This window comes from Esox lucius, chromosome 17 (assembly GCF_011004845.1).
Source record: "Esox lucius isolate fEsoLuc1 chromosome 17, fEsoLuc1.pri, whole genome shotgun sequence".
Taxonomy (NCBI): Eukaryota; Metazoa; Chordata; class Actinopteri; order Esociformes; family Esocidae; genus Esox; species Esox lucius.
In genome coordinates this window covers 30,174,220-30,197,249 of record NC_047585.1, presented here as the reverse complement: position 1 = coordinate 30,197,249, position 23,030 = coordinate 30,174,220, and the positions used below count along the sequence as shown (strand labels likewise).

Sequence of the window (23,030 nt, the reverse complement as noted above, 5' to 3'; positions counted from 1 at the left end):
CCTTGCCCCTGTTTTCTTTTGTCATACTATATTCTGACCAGAAGGAGCTCTCTCCACTATTGCTCTTGCAGGGATGAGTCATAAACTTTTCCATAATTGATTTGCAGACACAGATCATTCCCAAAAATCTGTAAACCAACCAATGGAATTCTGTTGTCAATCTTGAGAAATACATTGTTTTTAAGTCTCCACCACTTCGAATAAGCCATTACCAGGCTATAGGCTGCTTTTCTGATGATGGAGACAGAAATCTGAAACTTCATTATTGTTTGCTTTGTCAGTCTTCTATTGTAATAACTGAACTGTTACCATGTGTGGGCGTTAATACAACATATCTTCTTCCCGGGGAAATCAAATGCCAGGGTAGGAGAGAAGCCATCCCTTACACATTCCTCATGGTCATCAGAGTGCTCACATCAATATTCCTGGTTCCCTGTGTCATGTAAACTCATCCGTGTTTTAAAAGGGAGTGCTCTGATTTGTTATCAGGATGCCAAACCTCGTAGTCACTCCTCCCACACAATGGGGGTTGTCCAGTGATATATATCGAACTTAGTCGACAAAACAACTTATGTCCTACTGTTGTGTCTTGCTTTCCAAGCCAAACATAGCAGTATACATAAGTGCATGATTTTGGAACCCCTTTGTTTTCCCTTAGTACACTAAATAGTAATAAATAGTATTTTAAATTGCTATTTAAATAATAGTAACTAAATTGTGTTAAAACAGACCCACGTATTTCCTACTTTAGTATACTTTTAATACATGATTGTAAATATCATTTTAGTACACTGAAAATATACTCCCAGTGTATTTTTAATAAACATGTATTTTATATTGGAAATAGATTCAGAATATATTTGAAGTATTATTAAGGTGGTGGCTTGATATATGATACATATAATACATTATATCATGTACGTTTCTGTTGTTGTTGCTTCTGCAGAGCTCTTTTGATTAAGATATTAAGATAAAGATTTCCATATGCTACTGTCCAGACACCTGTGTTTCTTAATGTACTCCGTGCAACTCAGCAATACTGTTCTGAAATGTGTTATACAAACAAGGAAGCCAGATACTTCAGGTGCACCGCCTTCAAGAGCTTTGTTTGTTTGTTTGAAATGTAGTTTGGTACTTGTTTGAAATGTTCAATGTTTCTCTTTTAACACATCCATAGATGTCTTTCCCTCTACTTGAGTTTTTCTCTACATCTCTGCTTTCACCATTGAAGGTGTGTAGTGACAGTGGGAATAGGCTGGCGTTGTCCTCTGACAGTATAAGCTTAGTAAGCGATTACAACACCCGGGTTGTTGTTTAGTTTCCCATGGGGGGATAATATAAAAACGTATCACTCACAAAGAGTCCGCTAAATAGCTTAAATGTTGCATGTGTTGTTTTCAGGCTGGTGTTGTTCTTAGACAGTGAGTCACTGGTTAGTGATAGATATCATCCAAGTCTGATGTCACCACTGCTGTTTTCCCTCTGCCTTCTTTGGATTGGAACACTGGGCCTGCTTACAGGTTTTCGTCCTGGATTTGGTGGTGAGAACTTGACTTTTTGATAAGCAGCTGAGATCACTTAGAGGTGTGTCAGGATGGGAGTGCTTGACAGCATTATTGAGGTTTAGGGATTAATTGTGTGTTTTTGTGTGGATGTGCATGTGTGCATCTGCATTCACTGTGTGTGTTTGTGCGGCTGCGGTCCACCTTGGCACAGGCCTGTGAGGGATTGTGAGGGTTCGATTAGTGCTGGGCTGTAGTGTTTGTCTGTGGATTTCTCTCCCTGGATGGCCAGGCACACAAAGACCCCATTGTGTGTGTGTGTGTGTGTGGATGCTCCCAGCATTTCAGCAATGGCCTGTTTTTTACAGCTTTTTGCCAACCATCACACATGCTCACACACTTTTTAAATGACTGATTTTTACACCTGTTTAGTGGTAAAGAATAATCAAGCTGGTACTGTAGATCATTTTGTAAAAACAGGGTGGTTTGAACAGTGTTGTGAGATGATATAACACGGTTGTGACAAAAATGTTGTGACGCGTAACTTTGGGAGCTGATGCTGTGTGGAAACAGTGCCCTCAATTCTGTAAGAAAGAGGGGCTATCCACTCCTGCAGCCGATCTGATGCAGTTTTTATATAATCGTTGCGAGTCTTAAATGAATCAAAATAGACGCAGCTAAATGCAATGGCCACAATACAGGTGAGAAACGTTAGCTATATAAATGTATTGTGTTTCCTTAGAAAAAAATATATTTGATGTAAATTGTCCTCAGTTAGATTAGTCAGCCACACAGCTGAGTGTAGCTTAGCCAACGTTAGCTCAATGGTTCTGGGAGAAACTTACAGCTGGCTATTCAAATTACCTAAACACAGTAGAATAATGCACAAAATCTATTTGACTGTCCTGAGAGAAAGTGATCAAGTCACTCTGTGTCCAAATGTAACCTTTTTCATTGGGTGGGTAACCTAGCTAGCATTAGCTAAACGGCACGACATGGGAATTGGGATCTTTTTATATTTAGGTATCCAAATAATAAGAAAAACTATTCGTATTGTAATGTGAATAAAATCAATGTACCTGTCCAGAAGGAAAAGCGTTAAATTAGAGTCGAACTTTATCCCTTTTAATGTCATTATTTCTTCCCACCTTGGAAATTCTGCTGAACCAGTGTTTATTCTCCTTTTCGCCCGTGCTTCATCCAGATCTTTTTATGAAGAGCGCCAATCTCCATAATCTTCCTTTGTTTCTCAGGTTTCGATGTGTATGCTGTTATAGGCAACAGAAATTGCCATTTTGTTGTCATCTTTAGCTGCCATTGTAACTTCCCTCTGAATTTTTTTTTCTTCACTCCTTATCACAGACTTTTACTACCTCCAGCAGTGTTGCCAGATTTGATTGACTGTAGACCACCCAATCACCCAAACCTATGCAACCCTATGTGTAAATCGAACCACTCAAGGCCATTTTTGCCCGCACACTATCATAAAAAATAGCCCACTTGTGCGGGAAACTGCAGAATCTGGCAAAACTGACCTCCAGGCTGTATGCACGCTAAAAAACGGAGCCAAGAACTGCCTTGCGAAAGGCGATTGGCTTAAGGTGGCTTGTCACTACATGGGACATATTTTCAGAGTGGGATTCCAGGGGTAGGGAGCTGTCTGTGGTGCTAACCATCTCCCTCAGGGCCTCATTTAACCTAGACACCATGTTTATATAGACATTTAACCTACACACCATGTTTATTTTCAATGAAGAAAATCTTCACATAATTTTATATTGTTTAATTTGACATATAGCTTTATTAATGTGTTAAATGTTTGACATGGAAAGACCAAATGGCATTCCAAAATGCTGTTGCTGTAATGCTAAGGTTATGCCTTGCATCTCTTTCGGGCTATGGGCGTGGTTGATTATATTTCTGGGCATAGTTGCTTTTGCATTGGGTAAACTGTGTCACTGATCAAACTTGCTCACAAAAAGTTTCTGAACCAGGCAAATTTTGTACATGCCAATATAAACAGAAACATTATGTAAATTATTATGTAAAATAAGGCATATTTTCTCTCTTATTTACTCTTTCTCTCTCTTGTAGCTTAAAACAGCTCAAAGATACACACAAATCAAATGTAAATTTTAAAAAGTGTCCAAATATCACAAAGAACTGTATGTGTCTGCAGTCAAGGGTACAGACAGCAACTCCTTCTACAAACATCTGCTCACCACAGCCAAAACAGAGCAGCTTTTAGCCAACACAAACACGCACACATCATTATACCCAACTGTAACCACCACTCAGATCTAACACAAACTTTCGGGAACACTGATTGTCCAATAGGCAATTATTCCACCAAAGACTGTTTCAGGATTTCACAACATTAAACGTCATCCAACTAGAATTTCCCTGTTATTCCAAACGTTAATCTACAGTGTGGTCGAATTAACATATTACCTTTTTTAATGCCACTGGTGAAAAATTAGTGAGTTATTACTTCCTACAATAGCATACAATTTGTTAATTTCTGAACATCTTTGAAAGTAAGCAAGCCTTTGATCGTTTCAAGTCATAAGTTGTGGCGAAGATACGCCATGAACACATTTATCTGGCTCGCACCAATTTGTGCGCTTGCATAGTTTTCATTGTATGAATTGTTTGTCATTGTTGATACATTTTCCTTGATCTATAACCCTGTTTCCAAGAAAGTTTTGATGCTGCGTAAAATGTAAATAAAAACAGAATGCAATAATGTGCAAATTATTTAAACCCTATATTCAATCGAAAATAGTATAAAGACAATATATCAAATGTTGAAACTGAGACAGTTTCTTGAAAAATGTATGCCTACTTAAAATTTGACACCAGCAATACATTTCAAAAAAGTTATTTAGGTAACATTAGCTATAAGAACCTGAGAGCTGAGCTTTTGCTGAGGCCCTTTTTGCATCCCAAAGCTTTCCTACTCCCCCATTTCAAGCCCCCAGCTTTGGAACAATGTCACTGATGACTACAGCCTGGGCTATTAATTCCAACATATAAAATTACCTATGTTCTGCTATTTTTTTCTGTAGTTTTATGTCCATAGTAGACAGATTATGTTTTTACTGATTACTGGCACATCCATGGGCGACTGGTCATTAGTGTCATGTGGGGCACAGACCTACCTATTGTCAACAGAAAGAACTGCAACAAAATTGTGATTTTTATTACTTATATATAATTTATTATCTATGAATATGGCATCTTCCTAAATTGCATATCATTTGTGTTAGGATGTTCATTGGTTCCTGCCTTGCTGCTTTAGACTGCGTTCTGCCGATTCGAGTTTGCAGTAGTAGGCCACAGGCTAAGCGTAAATGTGCGGCTAGCCCCTCACTCACAATGCAATGTACATTGTACGTGTGAAATTTTTTATGTGATCTACATTAATCAATGCAGATCACACAAATTTTATGCCAAGTGGGGCTGCCAGTCGGTAGCCCCACTACAGCATAATTTCATATTTCAGACCTGATTGGCTGTCTGGCGCCAACATTAGTCGGCAAGAAGAGCGAGGAGGGTAGATTGTCTTAGCTAGCTTGTTAGCTTCACAAACACCAGATAACTTGAGAAAATGAATAAAGTGGATTTCATACTTGAGCACCGGTTTGAAACCCTTAATTTGGAGTAGAAACTTGAAGTAAAGCGACTTGGTGCCCATCAGCCACGGGATATTGTCATCACTCAAACTGCTGGTAAAAGTAACTGCGGGTTTAACGTGGAGTGGTTTTTGAAGAAAAGGTGGCTAACGGTTAGCAAGCAAAAGAAGGCACTCTTCGGTTTTTCATGTCTGCTATTTTGTGGAGATTGTACTTGGTCGAGGACGGGTTACAAAGATTTGAAACATCTTTCTGAGAGGATTGCAAAACATGAGAGCAGCAGGAGTCATCTGGACAATGCTGCGAAATTGGGCTTATTTTGAAGGCTAAATGTCGCGGCCCAAGTTGACAGTGCATACAGGCGCTCCATTGAGCAGCATAACAAACAGGTGGAGGAAAACAGGTATGTTCTCATTCGGATCATAACGTATTAAACTGTGTGGAAAATGTGAAACAGCACTGCGGGGGGCACGATGAGTCGGTGAACTCCCTGAATCCTGGAATATTCAGATGCATTTTCAAAACGGTGTGAGGGCGATTCGAGACTTCAGAGGCACTATGACGCTTAGCCCATCTTCAGGGACATCTAGCACTGTACAATATGAACTGTTAGACTGCATGAAGTGTACAGGGAGGAGATAGCCAATCAAGTGGACGAGACATTTGTTGCCATACAGGCAGATGAGACAACTGATGTCTCCTGTAAATCACAAATGGTGATTGTGTTGTGATACATGTTGCCTGACAATACAGTGACAGTGAGGTTTTTGGAGTTTGTGGAGGTCAAAGATAAAACTGGACTCTGCCTCTCTAATAGCATCAAGGGTGTGCTGGAACCACTGAAGCTGGGAGAAAAGCTGATCGCTCAGACTTAGGATAGTGCGGCTGTAATGAGTGGAAACGTCTGAGGGCTACAGACACTAATGAAAGCGACATACCCACATGCCCAGTTTGTTCACTGCTATGTTCACCAGTTGAACCTGACCTTGCAGCAACTTTGTTCATCAAGGATGAGCATCCAGATTATTTTTTTTTTGCAGATTTAACTGCTTTTGCCACCTTTTTCTCTGGCGCTCCAAAACGTGTTGCGGCGCTTGCTGAGGGAACACAGAGATGCATTCCAAGGCCACCCGCTGTACAATGGAACTTTAAAAGTAGAACTGTCAATGCAGTTTGGGAAAACTGCGCTGCTCCTGTGTATGGAGGACATACGCACACAACCAGGATGGGATGAGGCCACCATAAGTGAGGCATACGGCTGGTCGTTTTTTTTTTTTTTTTCCTTATGCCAGAAGTTGATGTTTTATACAACACTCTGCAAAAACGGAGCATCAATGCATCTGGGATTAGCAGTGCTCTCATCCGTTTCAAGGAAAATGTCCAGAATAGGCGGAAGCAAACTGATGAATGGGCTGCCACCATTTACGATGGAACAGACGAGCCAGGCCGACGAGTAACCAACACAGCACCAGTGATCATGGAGGCATGCGACACAGTCATCTCCCAGGTGGAGCAGAGTTTTTCACAAAGTGACCACCTGATCGCTGCCAAGCTGGTTGACAGCTCGTTCTTCCCACAATTTGTCCTGTCATTCCCTACATCTGAGCTTGACTGTGCGGTGAAACTATGGCCTCTAGGAAACGAGGAAAAGTGGAAGTCTGAGCTGACCACTCTGTACCGCCACACTGAGCTTCACACTGGTAAGACGGTTGTCCATGGAAAGCCAGCTGATTCAGCAGATACATGACTTCATTCCCAAAGTCATCGAAAAGTTTGCCCAGAGGAAGAACCGCCGTGCCACCTTTCTCTTCAAGTGAGCCCTCAGGCTTGCTGCATGAAAGCATATTTTATCCTGCCTTTGTGGTGCTGGTCCGTGCATTGGTCATATTTTTGTGCTGGATCGATTGATATAGATGGTGACGAGTGTCAGTGTGTCCATGCTTATCTATTAAGGTTGTTGTCATAGAATGGATCTGTAGCCCTAAAAACGTGTCTTTCCGCTTCGTTGTGGCCTTCAGTGGTGTTGAGCTCATTGCTGTTTGCGTATGGCCCTGTAGGCACATTGGTTCTGAGCTTGGTTGCATTCCTAATTTAGGTTTGTAAATGTGACAGTGGTAATTTTACATGTGTGTGAGAGAGAAGGAGAGCAATTACACAAGAAGGTCTCTCTCTCTCTCTCCAGTATGTGTACTACAACACCTGGTAGAAGCAAGCCGCTCTGTCATTAAAAGTGTTTTGTGGAGCCATGCTGTTTGTTGATGTGTTAAATAAACACATCAGTAGCAAGAGGGAGTTTTGTAGCTTTACTGGTATGTATCCTATATTTTGAAATGATTTGTGCATATAATTTCTTACATATAAAAACGCCACTGGGCACATCTATTGGAAAAAGTATCGACCTACATGACAACAATGGCTGAGCAAGTCAGTCTTCCATGGTTGTGAAAACCTAGTAGATTATTTGGCTGCAGACCCACTTACAGAGATCAATGGACACCCACAAATGAACTAATCAATTATTAATGTAATGGCCTTCTTAATACTTAACTTTTTTTAATTGTGACATTTATTGGCATTATTTCCTCAATTTCTGTCATACTCATACCCTCTCCCTAGTCTTCAAGCCTCCTTCATCCTCCTGGAAGACCTTGTTTATAGAGGCATCTCAGGAGCAACTTTGTGATTGCTTCACCTCAACTTATCCATTCTTATGCCTTTCTCCCTGTTTCCCTACAGAATTTGCAACCAACTGCACACTGTCAGGTTGCCAGGACAACTGTTCAGTGACTCCGTCAGGCACTGCATGTTATTGTAAGACCGGATATGAAATAGGACTGGATGGCAAGACATGTAAAGGTGAGTTTAACGTTTTCCTGACAGACATTGACAATATGCTCCCGGCTTTAGAAAACAGGCTGGCCTAGAGTTTGTCTCAATAAAAGGAAATCTATCTGGGACGAGCGACCAGGTGAACGAGTTACGTTCACCAACGGTAGCTGGCTGCACGTGATTGGCACGTCGTCTGACCTATCCTGGTTTGTTTTTCTGTGTGTGGGTCAGATTTTGATGAGTGCACCGTGTACGGGACCTGCAGCCAGTCCTGCACCAACACCGAGGGCTCCTACACCTGCAGTTGTGTGGAGGGCTACCTGCCCCAGCCCGACAACCGCTCCTGCAAGGCCAAAAATGGTAGCTACTATCAACCCCCTTCCCAATCTGCCTGTTACCACCTTTGTGTTTGATGTTGACACAGATATTCTGCTCTCCATTGACTCCCCCGCCTGTATGGCCTGTGGATCCCTCTCTATCCAGTCCCAGTAGAAAGGAACTCGGTGCTGCTGATCGCCAACAGTCAGAACATCCAGGCCACATCTTTAAGTGGAGCCACGATCAGCCTGCTGTCTACCACCACGAAGCAGACCACCGCCATGGACTTCCTCTATGCACAGGAGCAGGTCTGTTGGATCCATGTGGGGGACTCGCCTGTCTCCACCCACCTTAAGTGTGCCAAGATCCCCAACCTCAAGAGCTTTGCTGACGAGAGGGTCATCAACATCTCCCTCAGCCTGCACCGTGAGTTTCTTTATACTATGATACAATTGGTCTCTCGTCCTGAATCGAGTTCTATGATTTAGCCGTAAAGCACAAGCAGGTGTGCCAGTAGAAACAATATCGTATTTGGGATGGCGTGGTGGCCTAGCTGTAAGGGCGTCTGACTGTGTTCAAAAGGTTCCCTGGTTATCCCCCCACCGTCAAGCAGAAATCTATGTCTGTCTCTGTGTAAGAACGTCAATTCTAATTGATCCTCCTTCCCCGTAACCCCCAGGTCGTTGCTGTAAATAAGAACTCATTCCAAATCTTGGGTAAAATGATGATAAAGGGCTGCTCTCATACACAACACCACTGTGGTGTATGGCTGTGTTGTGTTATAATATGGCCGATATACAATTGGCTCAGAGTGTTTCTTTGGCATGAGATCTCACCTATCAGCATTTAGGGTTTTAACCCCACGGTATATGATTCATCAAAGTGCAGTTTGTGAATGGTTGGTCCTTTTTGAGCAGGTATTTTTGTTATTTAAAAAAAATGTGCTTCTATAAAGATTTGTTAAATTGCTTGTTTGGGGCTGGCAGCAATTAATTGTAATGCAGCATTACTGGCCATATTCATCTGCGGTTCTCCAACTTAGTGTCCCAAGCAATTACTGTTTTACATGCCAAGAAAGAAATAGATCAACCAGACAGCATTAGATCATTTTTCATTTTATTTACAGCTGATGACTGGAGACGTTGCAAGAATTCATACAATTAATTGATTATTGACTGTTATGATAAACACAGCTTTCTGCACAATAAACTTGAGTTAATCTTTGTTGAGCTGCTGCTACTTTGCATATGATGTGTGCTTATCACCCTTTCAGCAGACAAGCAAAAGCTGGTCACTGAGAACATTTAAAATGTACAGAAGACATACTCTTTAAATGTCTGCCTCAAAATACACTTTTGCAAGACTCAGTCACAAAGAACTATAATAGGCCCCATATGTGGAATGAGATGTGAACGAGAGGCTTGTGGAATAATTTACTCTTTACAGGTTCTTTGTTAACCGATAGGGGGTCCTACACTTCATGCAGTCAATGATTCTATTAAATGAGCAAAAAGATTAGTTTAGTTATTTTGACTTAACTCCAAGATCACAGTCAAAAAGAGTTGGACTTGCCATCACTGGGAGGATATACAGTATATGCATTTATCTCATGCTAATCAATTCCATCAATATAGGATTGTATTATTCAGGAATGGGAGGATTATTATGGAACATGTTCAATAAAATATAAGTTCCCACTATCTAGAAATCTGTACTCATTTGCATTGTAGATGCGCAACCATATAGCTTACTAAGAAACCGGTTGGGCCTGGATAAATCAGGAGGCAAAATATTTAAAACAAACCCAGGAAAATAGTGCAACCAAGTTTGATTCATGCATTAGAACCTACCTTATCTTAAAGTTTGTGTCTCAGTTGAACTAGCACAGGACTGTAACTAGGGAAATTCTTTATCCCAAATGCTATGTGATGACTTGGTGTGTGGGATTAATGATGACAGGAAACAAATATGCTTTTTATCTGAGCGTAATCTCATATTTGAAAATGAGCAAATGGAAATGCAGACAAGGGGCGCCACAGCGTGCCTTGCAGTTAAAGAGAGGAGCTCTGAGCACGCCAGGTTTCAAAGAACGGAAAGCAGAAGCACGGCAGCCAATTGAGACTGTTATCACTACAAAGGAAAAAATGAAATGTTTGACAGTTATTCAAGTATTAAAACTGTCAAGCATCTAGTATAGTGGGACACATTGTGAAGTAGTGCAACAGGGCAAAGAAAGAAAACGAAAGAAATACATTATAAAGCCACCTTGAAATTGGCACCATTGATAAGGGCAATGAAACTATATTGTTTTGTACTAATACATTTATTTGAACAAGTTATGCAAAAAGAATTCTCAAGACAGATGTCAAAATGATTGATATTCATATAAAAAAAAATCCTGTCTAAATTAAGGTAAAATTAAAATAAAAATTTTCGATTTACAGTATATTTCAGTCTTAAGGAACTGTATTTTAGCCTTCCATGGTGTTCTGTTTCACAGGGAAATAAAAATGAACTAACACACATGAAATTGATTTATCTGGCACCATCCGGAAAGTAATAAAACAAGACATGTCTGTGGACCTTCATAACATTTAACCTTTGTCATTTAGCAGACGTTCTTATCTAGATTGATTTTACAGGAGTGGGTGCATATATTTTATACTTTTTACTTATTTCTTCCTGCCCATAATCCTTTCATCCTGCCCTCAATTAGGCATAAAATGTATACAAAAAAGTAAACAAAACCTATTTAAAGAGAGATCTAAGTGACTAAGGCAAACATTTTCTCGGGAGAAAAATCATAATGACAAAATGTGTATTTTTAAGTACACAAAACTTATTTAAACATATAGATGTCAGAAAAGTTATTGGAGGAAGGTTCAAAGAACCTTTCAGGGTTCTTTCAAAACCAGTAAAGGTACCAGGCAAGCCTGGTTCAGCTGGCCTGCAATTAGAAGTGATGTTGCCCAGTTGTCCGCACTGGATTTGAACCTAGTCTCCCAGGTGTGTGGCTGTGTCTTTAACCACTACACCACAAAGCTACATGTTTGCAGGCTGTTGGTATAGCGTCTCGACATTAGATCATTCTGTCACGCATTAACATCACTCTAAGTTTAAATATTTCACTTTCACCATTAGGCATTGTTGTTAAACTGACTAAAGTTTCTTATTGAGTTTACATCCACCACAAATAGCTATGAACTGTATGACATTTTGCCACTGGCTGTTTTAACAGCTTATTAGCCAGTAATAGGCTTACTAGTATCTATTAACTTACTAATTTGAATAGTCAAAAGAATTGAGCAGTTGCTAGCGAGGCTAAAGATGAAATTTACAATGCCAAAGCTATATAATTTCATGGCACAACAATGTTTCTTTTTCTTTTATTTGTGAATGACATTGATAAAATAATTAGGTGACAATAACTGACTCTGTGATCAAGTGAAAAGACTCCTACTCTTTTACTGGCCAAGGGATTGTGATATAGCCTATATATCCCCAAAAAGCATGTGTGGATGCGTACTTTCAAAATCCACCTGAAATAGTCGCAATATAACCGTAAACAGTTTTATTTTAGGCTTACTGAAGCTTCAGTAGCTTCAGTAGCCAGCAAAGGTTTTGTCTATCCCGAATAAATCCAAATGCATAATTTATTTTGACTGTGATGAGGCTCGAACGCGGGGCTTCTGGGTTATGCACTGTAGATGATAACTTCAAACTCTTTGCAATTTTTCTCTGAGAAACTCCTTTCTGATATTGCTCCACTATTTTTCGCCGCAGCATTGGGGGAATTGGTGATCCTCTGCCCATCTTGACTTCTGAGAGACACTGCCACTCTGAGAGGCTCTTTTTATACCCAATCATGTTGCCAATTGACATAATAAGTTGCAAATTGGTCCTCCAGCTGTTCCTTATCTGTACATTTCCGGCATCTTATTGCTTCCTGTCCCAACTTTTTTGGAATGTGTAGCTCTCATGAAATCCAAAATGAGCCAATATTTGGCATGACATTACAAAATGTCTCACTTTCAACATTCAATATGTTATCTATATTCTATTGTGAATTAAATATAAGTTTATGAGATTTGTAAATTATTCCATTCCTTTTTTACTCACAATTTGTACATTGTCCCAACTTTTTTGGAATCGGGTTTGTATAAAGTGAACACAGTCTCTTATGCCTGGACACATCGGAGGCGGTCAGTGATCATAGCCACCCATTACAGTCTATTATCTTCCAATAAGAAAGTTTATCCTACATAATACCCTTGTTTGGTAGGTTCCAACCTCCCCTATAGTCCATGGGTCTATTGATAAAATGTATGAAAGTTGCATGAACAGTTCCTAGCAGGAGGTGTGGACAGGGTGTGTGGGGCCGATCAGTAATGGCCACCACATCTTATCCATTGTCCGTTGTTCAGTGTTAGTCAGCACTTGTGCGTTGTGTTAAGTTTCTCATGCCCATAATCTCTCACCTACAATATTTATGTCAGTTAAAAGAGTTACTGCAGTCAGCAGAAATGTTGGTGCATTATTCAGCTGAAGACCTCATCTCATCGTGAGATGCTTCAGTATATGGCGTGGGATTGGTTCAATCAAAATAACTCCAAGCTGGACAAAGAAGAACTGCCGGTCATTCAGAATACAGAGATTCAAGTATTACCTACACCACCCTCGCGAATGATTGGTATATTGATTAGCAAAAAAGGCTATGAATTATGTCATTGTTTTTATCAGCCTGGTCATACATTGGTAATAAATAATATAAGAGAAATATCAAAATATTAGAGAAATCTGATTGAGGAAAACATTTTTTCTCAAAGACATGGTCCTTGGTATTAGGTTTTGGTCTCTCCTTTTCCGCTTTTTCCAAAAGGTTTTTAATGTTTAGGTCAGGGGACTGGGATGGCCATTGCAGGATTGATTCGATGGACAGTGAATTTTCTCTGTGTAGATCTGGTGTTTTTAGGCCAATTATTTAATATATGATGGGGCACAAACATTTGCAATTGCGGTTAGGGGTTGATATTTATACCCAGTGAAACAGAATGTCACGAATGGCCAATTAAGGGTTCAGTGGGAAGTTACACTGTCCACAGAATCAAGTGGGAAGTCCACAGAACTTCAGTGGGAAGTTACATTGGTGGTAAATTAAGCTGATTATCAACAATGACAATTTTCACAACTTTTTACTCGTTACAAAAGACATTAAATCGTTCTGGAGGGCACTGTATATGGAAGAAAGATATTTGTTGATCCAAAGCCTCTGATCTCTCTATTCCATCAACAAAATGCAGTACCATAAAGGATTTCACCTGGAGTGTATCTCAGGGCCTATGAATAATACAAAATAATCTACAAGCTAAAGCTGATCCCCTGAGTTGACTGCCTGTTTGAAAAGTAATCTCTCAGGAATTAGAAAATTAAAAAGCCTTGAAGATTGATGTGTTGCATGACACACTTGAGAACACAGCACAAACCAGGCATTGGACTTTAAACCATATGTGAAAGAGAGTGGCTTGTCTCTATCTTCTAGTCTGTGATTCTCCGACACCAGCCCCAGTTAGAAAATAATATGGCAGCTCCGAAGTAAAACACATGTACAGAGAACTTTATTTACTCACACACACACACACAGCAGTGGGCTATGTGGGGATAGTAATGGAGATGTACAAGGGAATTTGTGTTGAAATTCTAGTGGTTCTGTAGGAAATAATGAAAGGCAATGAATGCACTGAACTAATTCAAAGTTCATGGCATAATGGTAGATATACTGTTAATATCAGGAAAGGACTGTTAAATTCACCGCATGTTATGTGTGGTGTAATTACATTGTATAGAAACGTGTGTATACGTGTTGCACAAACGACCTGGAGTTGTTGCCATGAGACATGGCCTTAGATATATTCATGATGAAATTGGCAAAAGGAGATAAAGTGTGATTAGAGTGGATCGAATTGTGTTGCATTACAAAGTAGAATTAAAATGGATTTAATTGTGATCGGTTACATATTTCTACTGCAACCCTGTTTCCATAAAAGTTGGGACGCTGCTTGTAAATAAAACAGAATGAAACGATGTGTAAATCATTTAAACCCTATATTCAATAAAATAAATTATAAAGACAACATGTCGGATGTTGAAACGGGGAGATTTCATTGTTTCTTGAAAAAGATATGGCCACTTTGAATTTAATGCCAGCAACATGTTTCAAAAGAGCTGGGACAAGGGCTACAGAAGACTGGAAAAGTTGTGTAATGCTAAAGAAAAACCTGGTGGGTATTAAAAGATAATTCCAGAGAGGATGGGTCTGTCAGAAGGATGGGGAGGGGTTCACCACTCTGTGAAAGACCGCACAGGCAAAATAGTGCAACAATTTAAGAATAACATTTCTCAATGTAAAGTTGCAAAAGGGTTTAGGGATCTCATTATTTAAGGTACATAATATCATTTAAAAGATTCAGAGAATCCAGAGAAATCTCTGTAGGTTAGGGATAAGACCAAAAACCAATATTGAATGGTGGTGATCTTCAGGCCCTCAGGCGGCACTGCATTAAAAACAGATTCTGTAGTGGAAGTCATTGCATGGGCTCAGGAACTCTTCCGAAAACCATTGTCAGTGAACACCAAGTTAAAACTCCACCATGCAAAGAAGAAACCATGTATAAACAAGATCCAGATATGCGACTGCCTTCTCTGGGCCCTAGCTCATTTAAGGTGCTGAACAATATATACAGGTTTAGGAGCAACATATTCTGCCAACCAGACTATCTTTTTCAGGGAAGGCTGAAATCCGAAATCAAGCAAGAATGGGAACACATTTCACTTTCAGAACTACAGCAATTGGTCTCCTCTGTTCCCAAATGCTTACAGAGTTTTGTTGAAAGAAAAGGTGATGCAACACAGTGGTAAAGATGCCCCTGTACCAACTTTTTGAAATGTGTTGCTGGCCTCAAATTCAAAAAGGGCTTGTATTTTTCCAAAAACAATACAATTTCAAAATGTGATATGTTGTATTTGTACTATTTTCAGTTACATATAGGGATAAATGATTTGCACATCATTGCATTCGGTTTTATTTACTTTTTATGGTGGATCCCAACTTTTTTGGAAACCGGGTTATAATAAAAACTAGTAACTAATCGTTACTTCCATTATTTTGGATTTGTCTAGGGGTTAACAAACTGCCTAATAAGTTCCTTGGACTTACTCTGAAATAGTATGGATAATAATGACTACCCTTTCATCTGTCCCTCACATAAAACATCTATTGAATTCTATACACAGATTTAACATAAAGTTCAGGGACATTTTTTGCAAGCCTGATAAAGGAGGCTAGTGATGACTAGATAAGTAAAAATAACAATCCAGTCATTGAGAATCTATGTATGTCCAAGTTAATAATTATGCCATGAAAGATGTATTAACCCACTGAGATGCTTCAAACTATTTTCCCTCTGATCTAAGCTGCAAAAAAGGGATGAAATTACTCTGGGATGTCCCCACGAGTCCACTGGCTGATTTTAAGCCACAAGTGATTGATCACGTTATAGTGACTCCACAATAAATCACATTATGGTGACTCCACAATAAAGACTTCAGTGACGCTGGCCACTTTCATGTAGACAAAAACATCTTGGACCTCAGGAGGATGACGAACTGAAAACTGTGCTGTAGGCTTTAGACTCCGGTCAGAATTGCCTGACCTTCGTGACCTGTGCGACTACATTACAGGGGACCGTAAATGGACTCAGACTGGCATGCAGAGAGTGACTGCCCCTGATGCTGTTTTGGCTGAACTCTTTTGTGCTTGTGGAGAATGATGTCAGTCGTGATGGAACACCTAATCCAACATCTGGGACATCCGTCCTTGGTATCAGACAGCAGCACTGAGCCTTAGGATGCAGGGGAAGTGCGCTACCCTGGCCTGTGCTGACCACGGTTTCCCACAGTGTGTCTCAGATGGACATTCTTTCTGTTAAGGCCAGGCTACATTATCTCCAAACTAAATAGAATATAGCACTCCGGTGCCCTGCAAACCACTGACCCGTTTTGTATCTTACATTAAGTACAAGTAATGGAGTCTGTTGTCTGCCCATGTCGTGACTGCCTGCTGTAGAGGACCCATGTCAACAGCACACGTTCTTGTGTATGTGGAAGCTGGTTTGATGTCAGTGACGTATTCTTCAGTTAACCAAATATGCTTCATGTTCTTCTTTAGGCTGGAGGCCAAAGGGAGGTGCTTACTGTATGTAGGAAATAGGCTGCTCATTTGACCAATACATGGAGCAGGCCTTGGCTGACAAGATGCTCAGCCCCTCACGTTATGCCTTAACAGACTTGGTTATAAGTAAAAATTTGCAATAATGAGGGTGGGTAGTTAGGTTTGTGTTAGGGGTCGAAGATAATTAGATTTATTCAAAATAATACCTTTTGTTCACAAAAATGAAAGTATAGTCTTTGTGTGCTTGTGTTCATGTCTTCTAAGTGCATCCCTGTGCCACAGCCAGAGTTGTGAAACTGCCGGTTTGGAATATTCCGGAGTTAAAACAGAGCTGGTGGATCAAAGTATAGGTCCGGAAATATTTGGACACTGACACAAGTTTTGATATTTTGTCTGTTTACCAAAATCAAGTTACAGTTAAATAATGAATAATGGCAGTCTCTCAGCTATAATTTGAGGGTATTCGCATCCAAATTGGAGCAAGGGTTTAGCAATTACAACTTGTAAATATGTAGCTCCCTCTTTTTCAAGTGACCAAAAGTAATTGGACAGTTGACTCAAAAGCTGTTTCATGTGCAGGTGTGGGCTATTTCTTCATGATTTCTTTATCAAATAAGCAGGTAAAAGGTCTGGAGTTTATTCCTGGTGTGGCATTCGCATTTGGAAGCTGTTGCAACATGCGGTCAAAGGATCCCTCAATGCAAGTGAAACAGGCCATCCTTAGGCTGCCAAATAAAATCCATCAGGGAGATAGCAGGAACCTTAGGAGTGGCCAAATCAACAGTTTAGTACTTTCTGAGGAATAAAAGAAAACACTGGTGAGCTCTACAACAGAAAAAGGTCTGGATGTCCATGGAAGACAACAGTGGTGGATGATCGTAGGATCCTTTCCATGGTCAAGAAAAACCCCTTCACAACATCCAGCCAAGTGAAGAACACTCTCCAGGAGGTAGGCATATCATAATCCAAGTCTGCCATAAAGAGAAGAGAGCAAATACAGAGAGGGTTCACCACAAGGTGCAAACCATTCATAAGCCTCAAGAATAGAAAGGCCAGAGTAGACTTTGCCAAAAAACATCTAAAAAAGCCAGTCTAGTTCTGGAATAGCATTCTTTGGACAGATGAAACTAAGATCACCTGTACCAGAATGATGGGAAGAAAAAAGTATGGAGAAGGCTTGGAACGGCTTATGATCCAAAGCATACCACATTATCTGTAAAACACGATGGAGGCAGTGTGATGGCATGGGCATGCATGGCTTCCAATGACACTAGGTCACTAGTGTTTATTGATGATGTGACAAGACAGAAGCAGCCGGATTAATTTTGAAGTGTATAGGGTCTTCTCAGGTCCAGCCAAAATCAACCAAGTTGATTCGACGGCACCTCACTTTACAGGTGGACAATGACCCACCTGTCATTGTCCACCTGTAATTGGATATACTGCATATACTTGATTGGACATACTGCAAAAGCAACCCAGGAGTTTAAGGCAAAGAAGTGGAATATTCTGCAATGGCTGAGACAATCATCTGACCTCAACCCAATCGAGCATGCATCACTTGCTGAAAACAAAACTTAAGGCAGAAAGAAGCACAAACAAACATCAACTGAAGACAGCTGCAGTAAAGCCCTGGCAAAGCAAACAATGGAGGAAACCCAGCGTTTGGTGATGTCCATGCATTCCAGACTTCAAGCAGTCATTGCCTGCATAGGATTCTCGAGTATTAAAAATGAATATTTTATTTATGATTCTGTTCATTTGTTCAATTACAAGAATTTCAAGAAAGAATTACAAGAAAGAATTTCCTAAAATTACATTTGGGCCCTGAAAGAAATTCCTAAAATTCCTAAATGTTTCATAGAATATTTTTGTTCGACCCCTTGAATTACAGCTGAAAGTCTCCACTTCAATCAGATCTTGGTTGTTTCATTTCAAATCCATTGTGGTGGCTTACAGAGTCAAAATTATGAAAATGGTGTTAGTGTCCAAATATTTCTGGACCTGACTATGTGAGTGTGTGTAGCTTTATTCCTCTTCCTCCTCACTCACTCCTCAAATCAAAGTTTACTGCACATTCCTGGCCTGCATTTAGAGGAGCCTTCCCACCAGGAATTAGAGAGAAAACTGCCCTCCACTCACATGCGGCTCTTGTGCCAAGATTTTATTACAGCCTTATACAGTTCACAGGAGATTCCAGTTCCAAATGTGTATGAGTAAAATGTATACACATTAACATTACAGACATTGATACTCCCTCTGTCCCTCAATCACTTCCCTTACCCCCGTCCTCCCTTAATCACTCCCCTTACTCCTCTCCATTAATCACTCCCCTTACTCCTCCTCTCCATTAATCACTCCCCTTACACCCTCTCTCCCTTAATCACTCCCCTTACTCCTCCTCTCCATTAATCACTCCCCTTACACCCTCTCCCCCTCAATCACTCCCCTTACTCCCATTCTCCCTTAATCACTCCCCTTACTCCCATTCTCCCTTAATCACTCCCCTTACTCCCTATCCTCCCTTAATCACCTCCTTCACTTTGTCTGTCCCTTAACCACTTCCTTTAATTTGTCTCTACCTTAATCACTCCCCTTACTCCATCTCTCCCTAAAACTGTGAGAATTGAATCTACCTCTAGGACTTTCAGCCATCTATCCCGGCACTTGCATGCAGATTTCATGTTTATTTCTGTGATGTTACTCCCCTTTTTTTCCTGTTTATCTGAATGAACTCTTGACTGCAGTGTATTTTAGTTGGTAGCAAGACTCGCTCCGAGATTATTTGTCAACACACCCTCCTGTACTAGCTAGTCCAGTCCTCAGAGACAAGACTGGGAGAGTCAGTTTGCTGAGGCTCTTGGTGTGTGTGTGTGACAGCGAATGAATAGGATTCACTTGCCGAGTTGCCAGTCTAGGTCAAGCATGCAACCAATGGCAAACGTCGCAACACAGGAAATGGTGCACTCGTGGTCACAGTGATTCGTCACCTCAGCATGGCACACAGAGGGGTCGTCCAGATCTGATCTTCCAAGTCCCCCCTTTTCTTCCATTTTCTTTCCCTCTCACGCTCTGTATGTCCCATGCTTACTGTGTGGTGTCCAGGGGTTGAGGTAGTGCAAGTCCTCAGTGTTTAAAGCACCAACCCTGTGATGACCTCAGCATGTACATAGCTTCTAAGGCCATAGTGACCAACAGGTATGATATCCCCCACCACCTCCGCCCGTCCGTCAATATCCCAACATGTTTAACACTGGTTCTAGCGTAAAGCAATGTTAGCGTAGATTTATTATTTAATCTTTAACGCAAGTGTGACTAATCCATTCTTATTAACTTCTGTGGAAAAATCCCTTTTAAGACCAACCACACTTGCCCAACACTAGCCTAGCAGACTGCTGAGGGGTGGATTGGATATTAGCCGCCTGTTTGGCTGACCATTCTTTGCTTTCACCGCCTACCCGATCAGTGACCTGACTTCGCACAGTATTTCCCCCAGAAGTGGTGCTTATCACAGACAGAAACAGTGGACCAGGCTAGTCCCTGACTCAGACACTAAGGAACATTAAGCCTTCCCACACAGACATCCCTTCTTAGCCACTCCTTCTGGGTAGTACAGTACAGGGATGCCCTTATTAAAAGATATAAACAAACATTGTCTATATTTGTGGGTCTTACTATGAAACACAGAGAAAAAGACCAAAAGAGGGAGAGAGATTAGCCAGGGTAGAAACAAACAGGTTTATAGCTGATCTGTAGCAAAGAGTTTTGATTGAATTCCAGCATGCCTAGCTAGCTGTGCACTAGTTTTTTGTCGTGGGATGTTTTAAAAGGTTAAGGCTGTGGCATTCTTCTCTTGGCATTTGTTATAACCTATGTTAGGAGGCACCAGTGTCTGAGAGAGACTTTTTCTAGTGGCTGGTTTGTTTTGATGGTTTTCCTGAAGTTATTGGAGTTATCAAGGCCCACTGGGTGCTGTGTTTGCTAGGCTTAGTTCAAGCGTTTCTGATAAATCTGCTTAGGAGATCATGTGCTGGAAAAGAGCGAGTCACGTTTTAAACCTCTTCCACCTTCAACATTTTGTCTGTGCATAATCTCTCTCCCCCTCTCTCTCCCCCTCTCTCTCCCCCTCTCTCTCCCCCTCTCTCTCCGTTAGCTGTCTTTCTCCCTTTCGGTCTCTTACTCAGAGCCCTTCCCAGCTAATCCTAAAATCACCCAACTACTTAAAAACAACATCTTTGTCTGTTCACTTCTTCCTCTTCCTGGGTTATTCCTCTAGATCTGGCCTTGCGTGCCCCCGGCTGGGTCCTAACCAGGAACAGGTTTAGAAGGAGTGTTCTTTTCCCCTCATCCTTTTGCCTTTTTTATGGAGAATTTCCCTCTTGTTATTTGATGCGTTCTCCAGATGGTGTTTAAGCCTGAAGTGTTTTGAATGGAAGAGATGGTCTCTGAGGGTAGGGAGGTGGAGGGTGGGTGGGTGTGTGTGTGTGTGCGTGAGTGTGTGTTCAAGTGACTAGGGGGTGTTAAGCCTTAAATCACTGTTTGGGGTGGGTGTGAACTTCTGGGAAGAGCCTAGTTGGCGCTAGCATTTTACTAGCCCTCTTTCATGGTATAGTATTTAACAACAGTGACGCGTCAAATATTGATCAATGGGATGTCTTTGTATCAAATAATATAAATATTTGGTCCAATGCCAAGTGCATTTGAAAAATGTGTCCTCACAACTGTAGCCCTCCCTCCTATTGGCGTGCATAGAGCTGAGCCGAGTAAACAACAAATTCTGAGAAGGAAAAGGAAAAAAGCACTGTAGTCTGTTATGTTAATAATTTTGTTATTGTGCTGTTTTGTCAGGCAGAGGTGCTGTTAATGAGTCCAGAATGTTCTTCCTCTAGGCAAGAGGACAGTGAAAGGAGAGGGAAGGGTTGATGGATGGTTGGATGGATGAAAATGAGAGGCAGGAGATGGGGAAGGAGGGACCAAACAAACAAACAAATCCTGGACTTTCCTTTTGGAGATTCTACTCACCAGTAGTAGAGGGAAAAGTCCAACTGTACCTTTGAACAGGGAATTCACTTTTTTTTACTGTTTGGTTTTTGTTGGACAGCTGTTGAAGCCCCTGTTTCTGAATCCCTGTCCACTTCTTTCTTCCTCTTAGCTCTACTTTTCCTTCTTCTTTCACCTTCTTCTTTCACCCATGGCTAAATCAATGTAGTTTGGACTGGCGGCCAGCTGGATATGGGTAATGAGGGTCCCACGTTAAAATAAAACCTGCCTATATTTCTCTAAACTTCCTCTTCTGTTGGGCCGATAACTTTATCTTTTTAATATATTTTTTCCTCTGCTCCTGAAGCCTGCTGCTCCTGCATTCTGTGTTCCCTAGAAGTTGAAATCATCAAATCTACCTCTATCTTTTGTAATCCATTCAATGTTTTCCTAATAGTGGAAATAATTCAATCTATCTCATAGAGTAATAATGCCTGCACTCATCAATAATGCCTACTCTTTTCATGTAATCACATATGAAAACAGAAGTGTGCATCAGTATTTTCGTTACTTTGGACTTGCCTAGAGCTGATAAACGTCCTGTAAGCACTCTTTCATCTTTAAGAGAAAACTATCCCCTTCTCTCTATCAGTGACCCCTCACCCCACACATCAAACATGCTCAAGTAAAGTAGGTCCAGATCTCCTCTTTCAGCTGTTGTAGACGTACTGGGCTGATCGACGTGGGGTAGCTCTGATCACCTTACTGTGTATCATCGGTGACCTACTGTAATCCCAAACTGTATATCAGTGGTGACCTACTGTACCCTGAAACTGTATGTCAGTGGTGACCTACTGTACCCCCAAATTGCATATCAGTGGTGACCTGTAACCCCAAACTGTATGTCAGCAGTCACCTACTGTACCCCAAACTGTATATAACTAGTTACCTACTGTACCCCAAACTGTATGTTAGTGGTCACCTACTGTACCCCAAACTGTATATAACTGGTTACCTACTGTACCCCAAACTGTATGTTAGTGGTTACCTAGTGTACCCCAAACTGTATATAACTGGTTACCTACTGTACCCCAAACTGTATGTTAGTGGTCACCTAGTGTACCCACAAACTGTATGTCAGCAGTCACCTACTGTACTCCAATTGGCTTGGGAACAGAAGGAGAGTGTAGAGTCTGTCTGCCTGTCTCTCTGTCTGTGAATGACAGGAACATTGGGTAGATTTGGTCTAATTGGCCAATGTCATGGTCATCTGTTCTGACATTTAAGGAAATTGGAAAGAATAACCAAAATTACAGAGGCTGCCAGGATTTCTAGAGTGTGTGTGTGTGTGTGTGTTTGTTTCTTATAGAATGCATATCCAGGCTTTTAGACACCCTACCTTTTATTGTTTGTGTTTGTAACTTTAGACATTTTATTAGATTTATAGTCACAACATAGTTGCAAAAAATTGTGATTAAAGTAGGGTATGTGCTCGTTGCTGGTGATTCCAAATGTATTTAAATATACCAACAGTTGTAG

General features: G+C 40.8%; 1 protein-coding gene across 2 annotated transcripts in view; it reads left to right on the top strand.

Moving 5' to 3' along the window:
* LOC105017034 (low-density lipoprotein receptor-related protein 1) overlaps nt 1–23,030 on the top strand; it is a 156,828-nt gene that overhangs the window by 62,405 nt on the left and 71,393 nt on the right. For both annotated transcript variants that reach the window (XM_029114188.2, XM_029114187.2), the window contains exons 4-6: nt 7,874–7,993; nt 8,198–8,326; nt 8,450–8,710. In XM_029114188.2, coding sequence (XP_028970021.2) covers nt 7,874–7,993; nt 8,198–8,326; nt 8,450–8,710 — 510 coding nt within the window. The remainder of the gene's footprint in view (nt 1–7,873; nt 7,994–8,197; nt 8,327–8,449; nt 8,711–23,030) is intronic.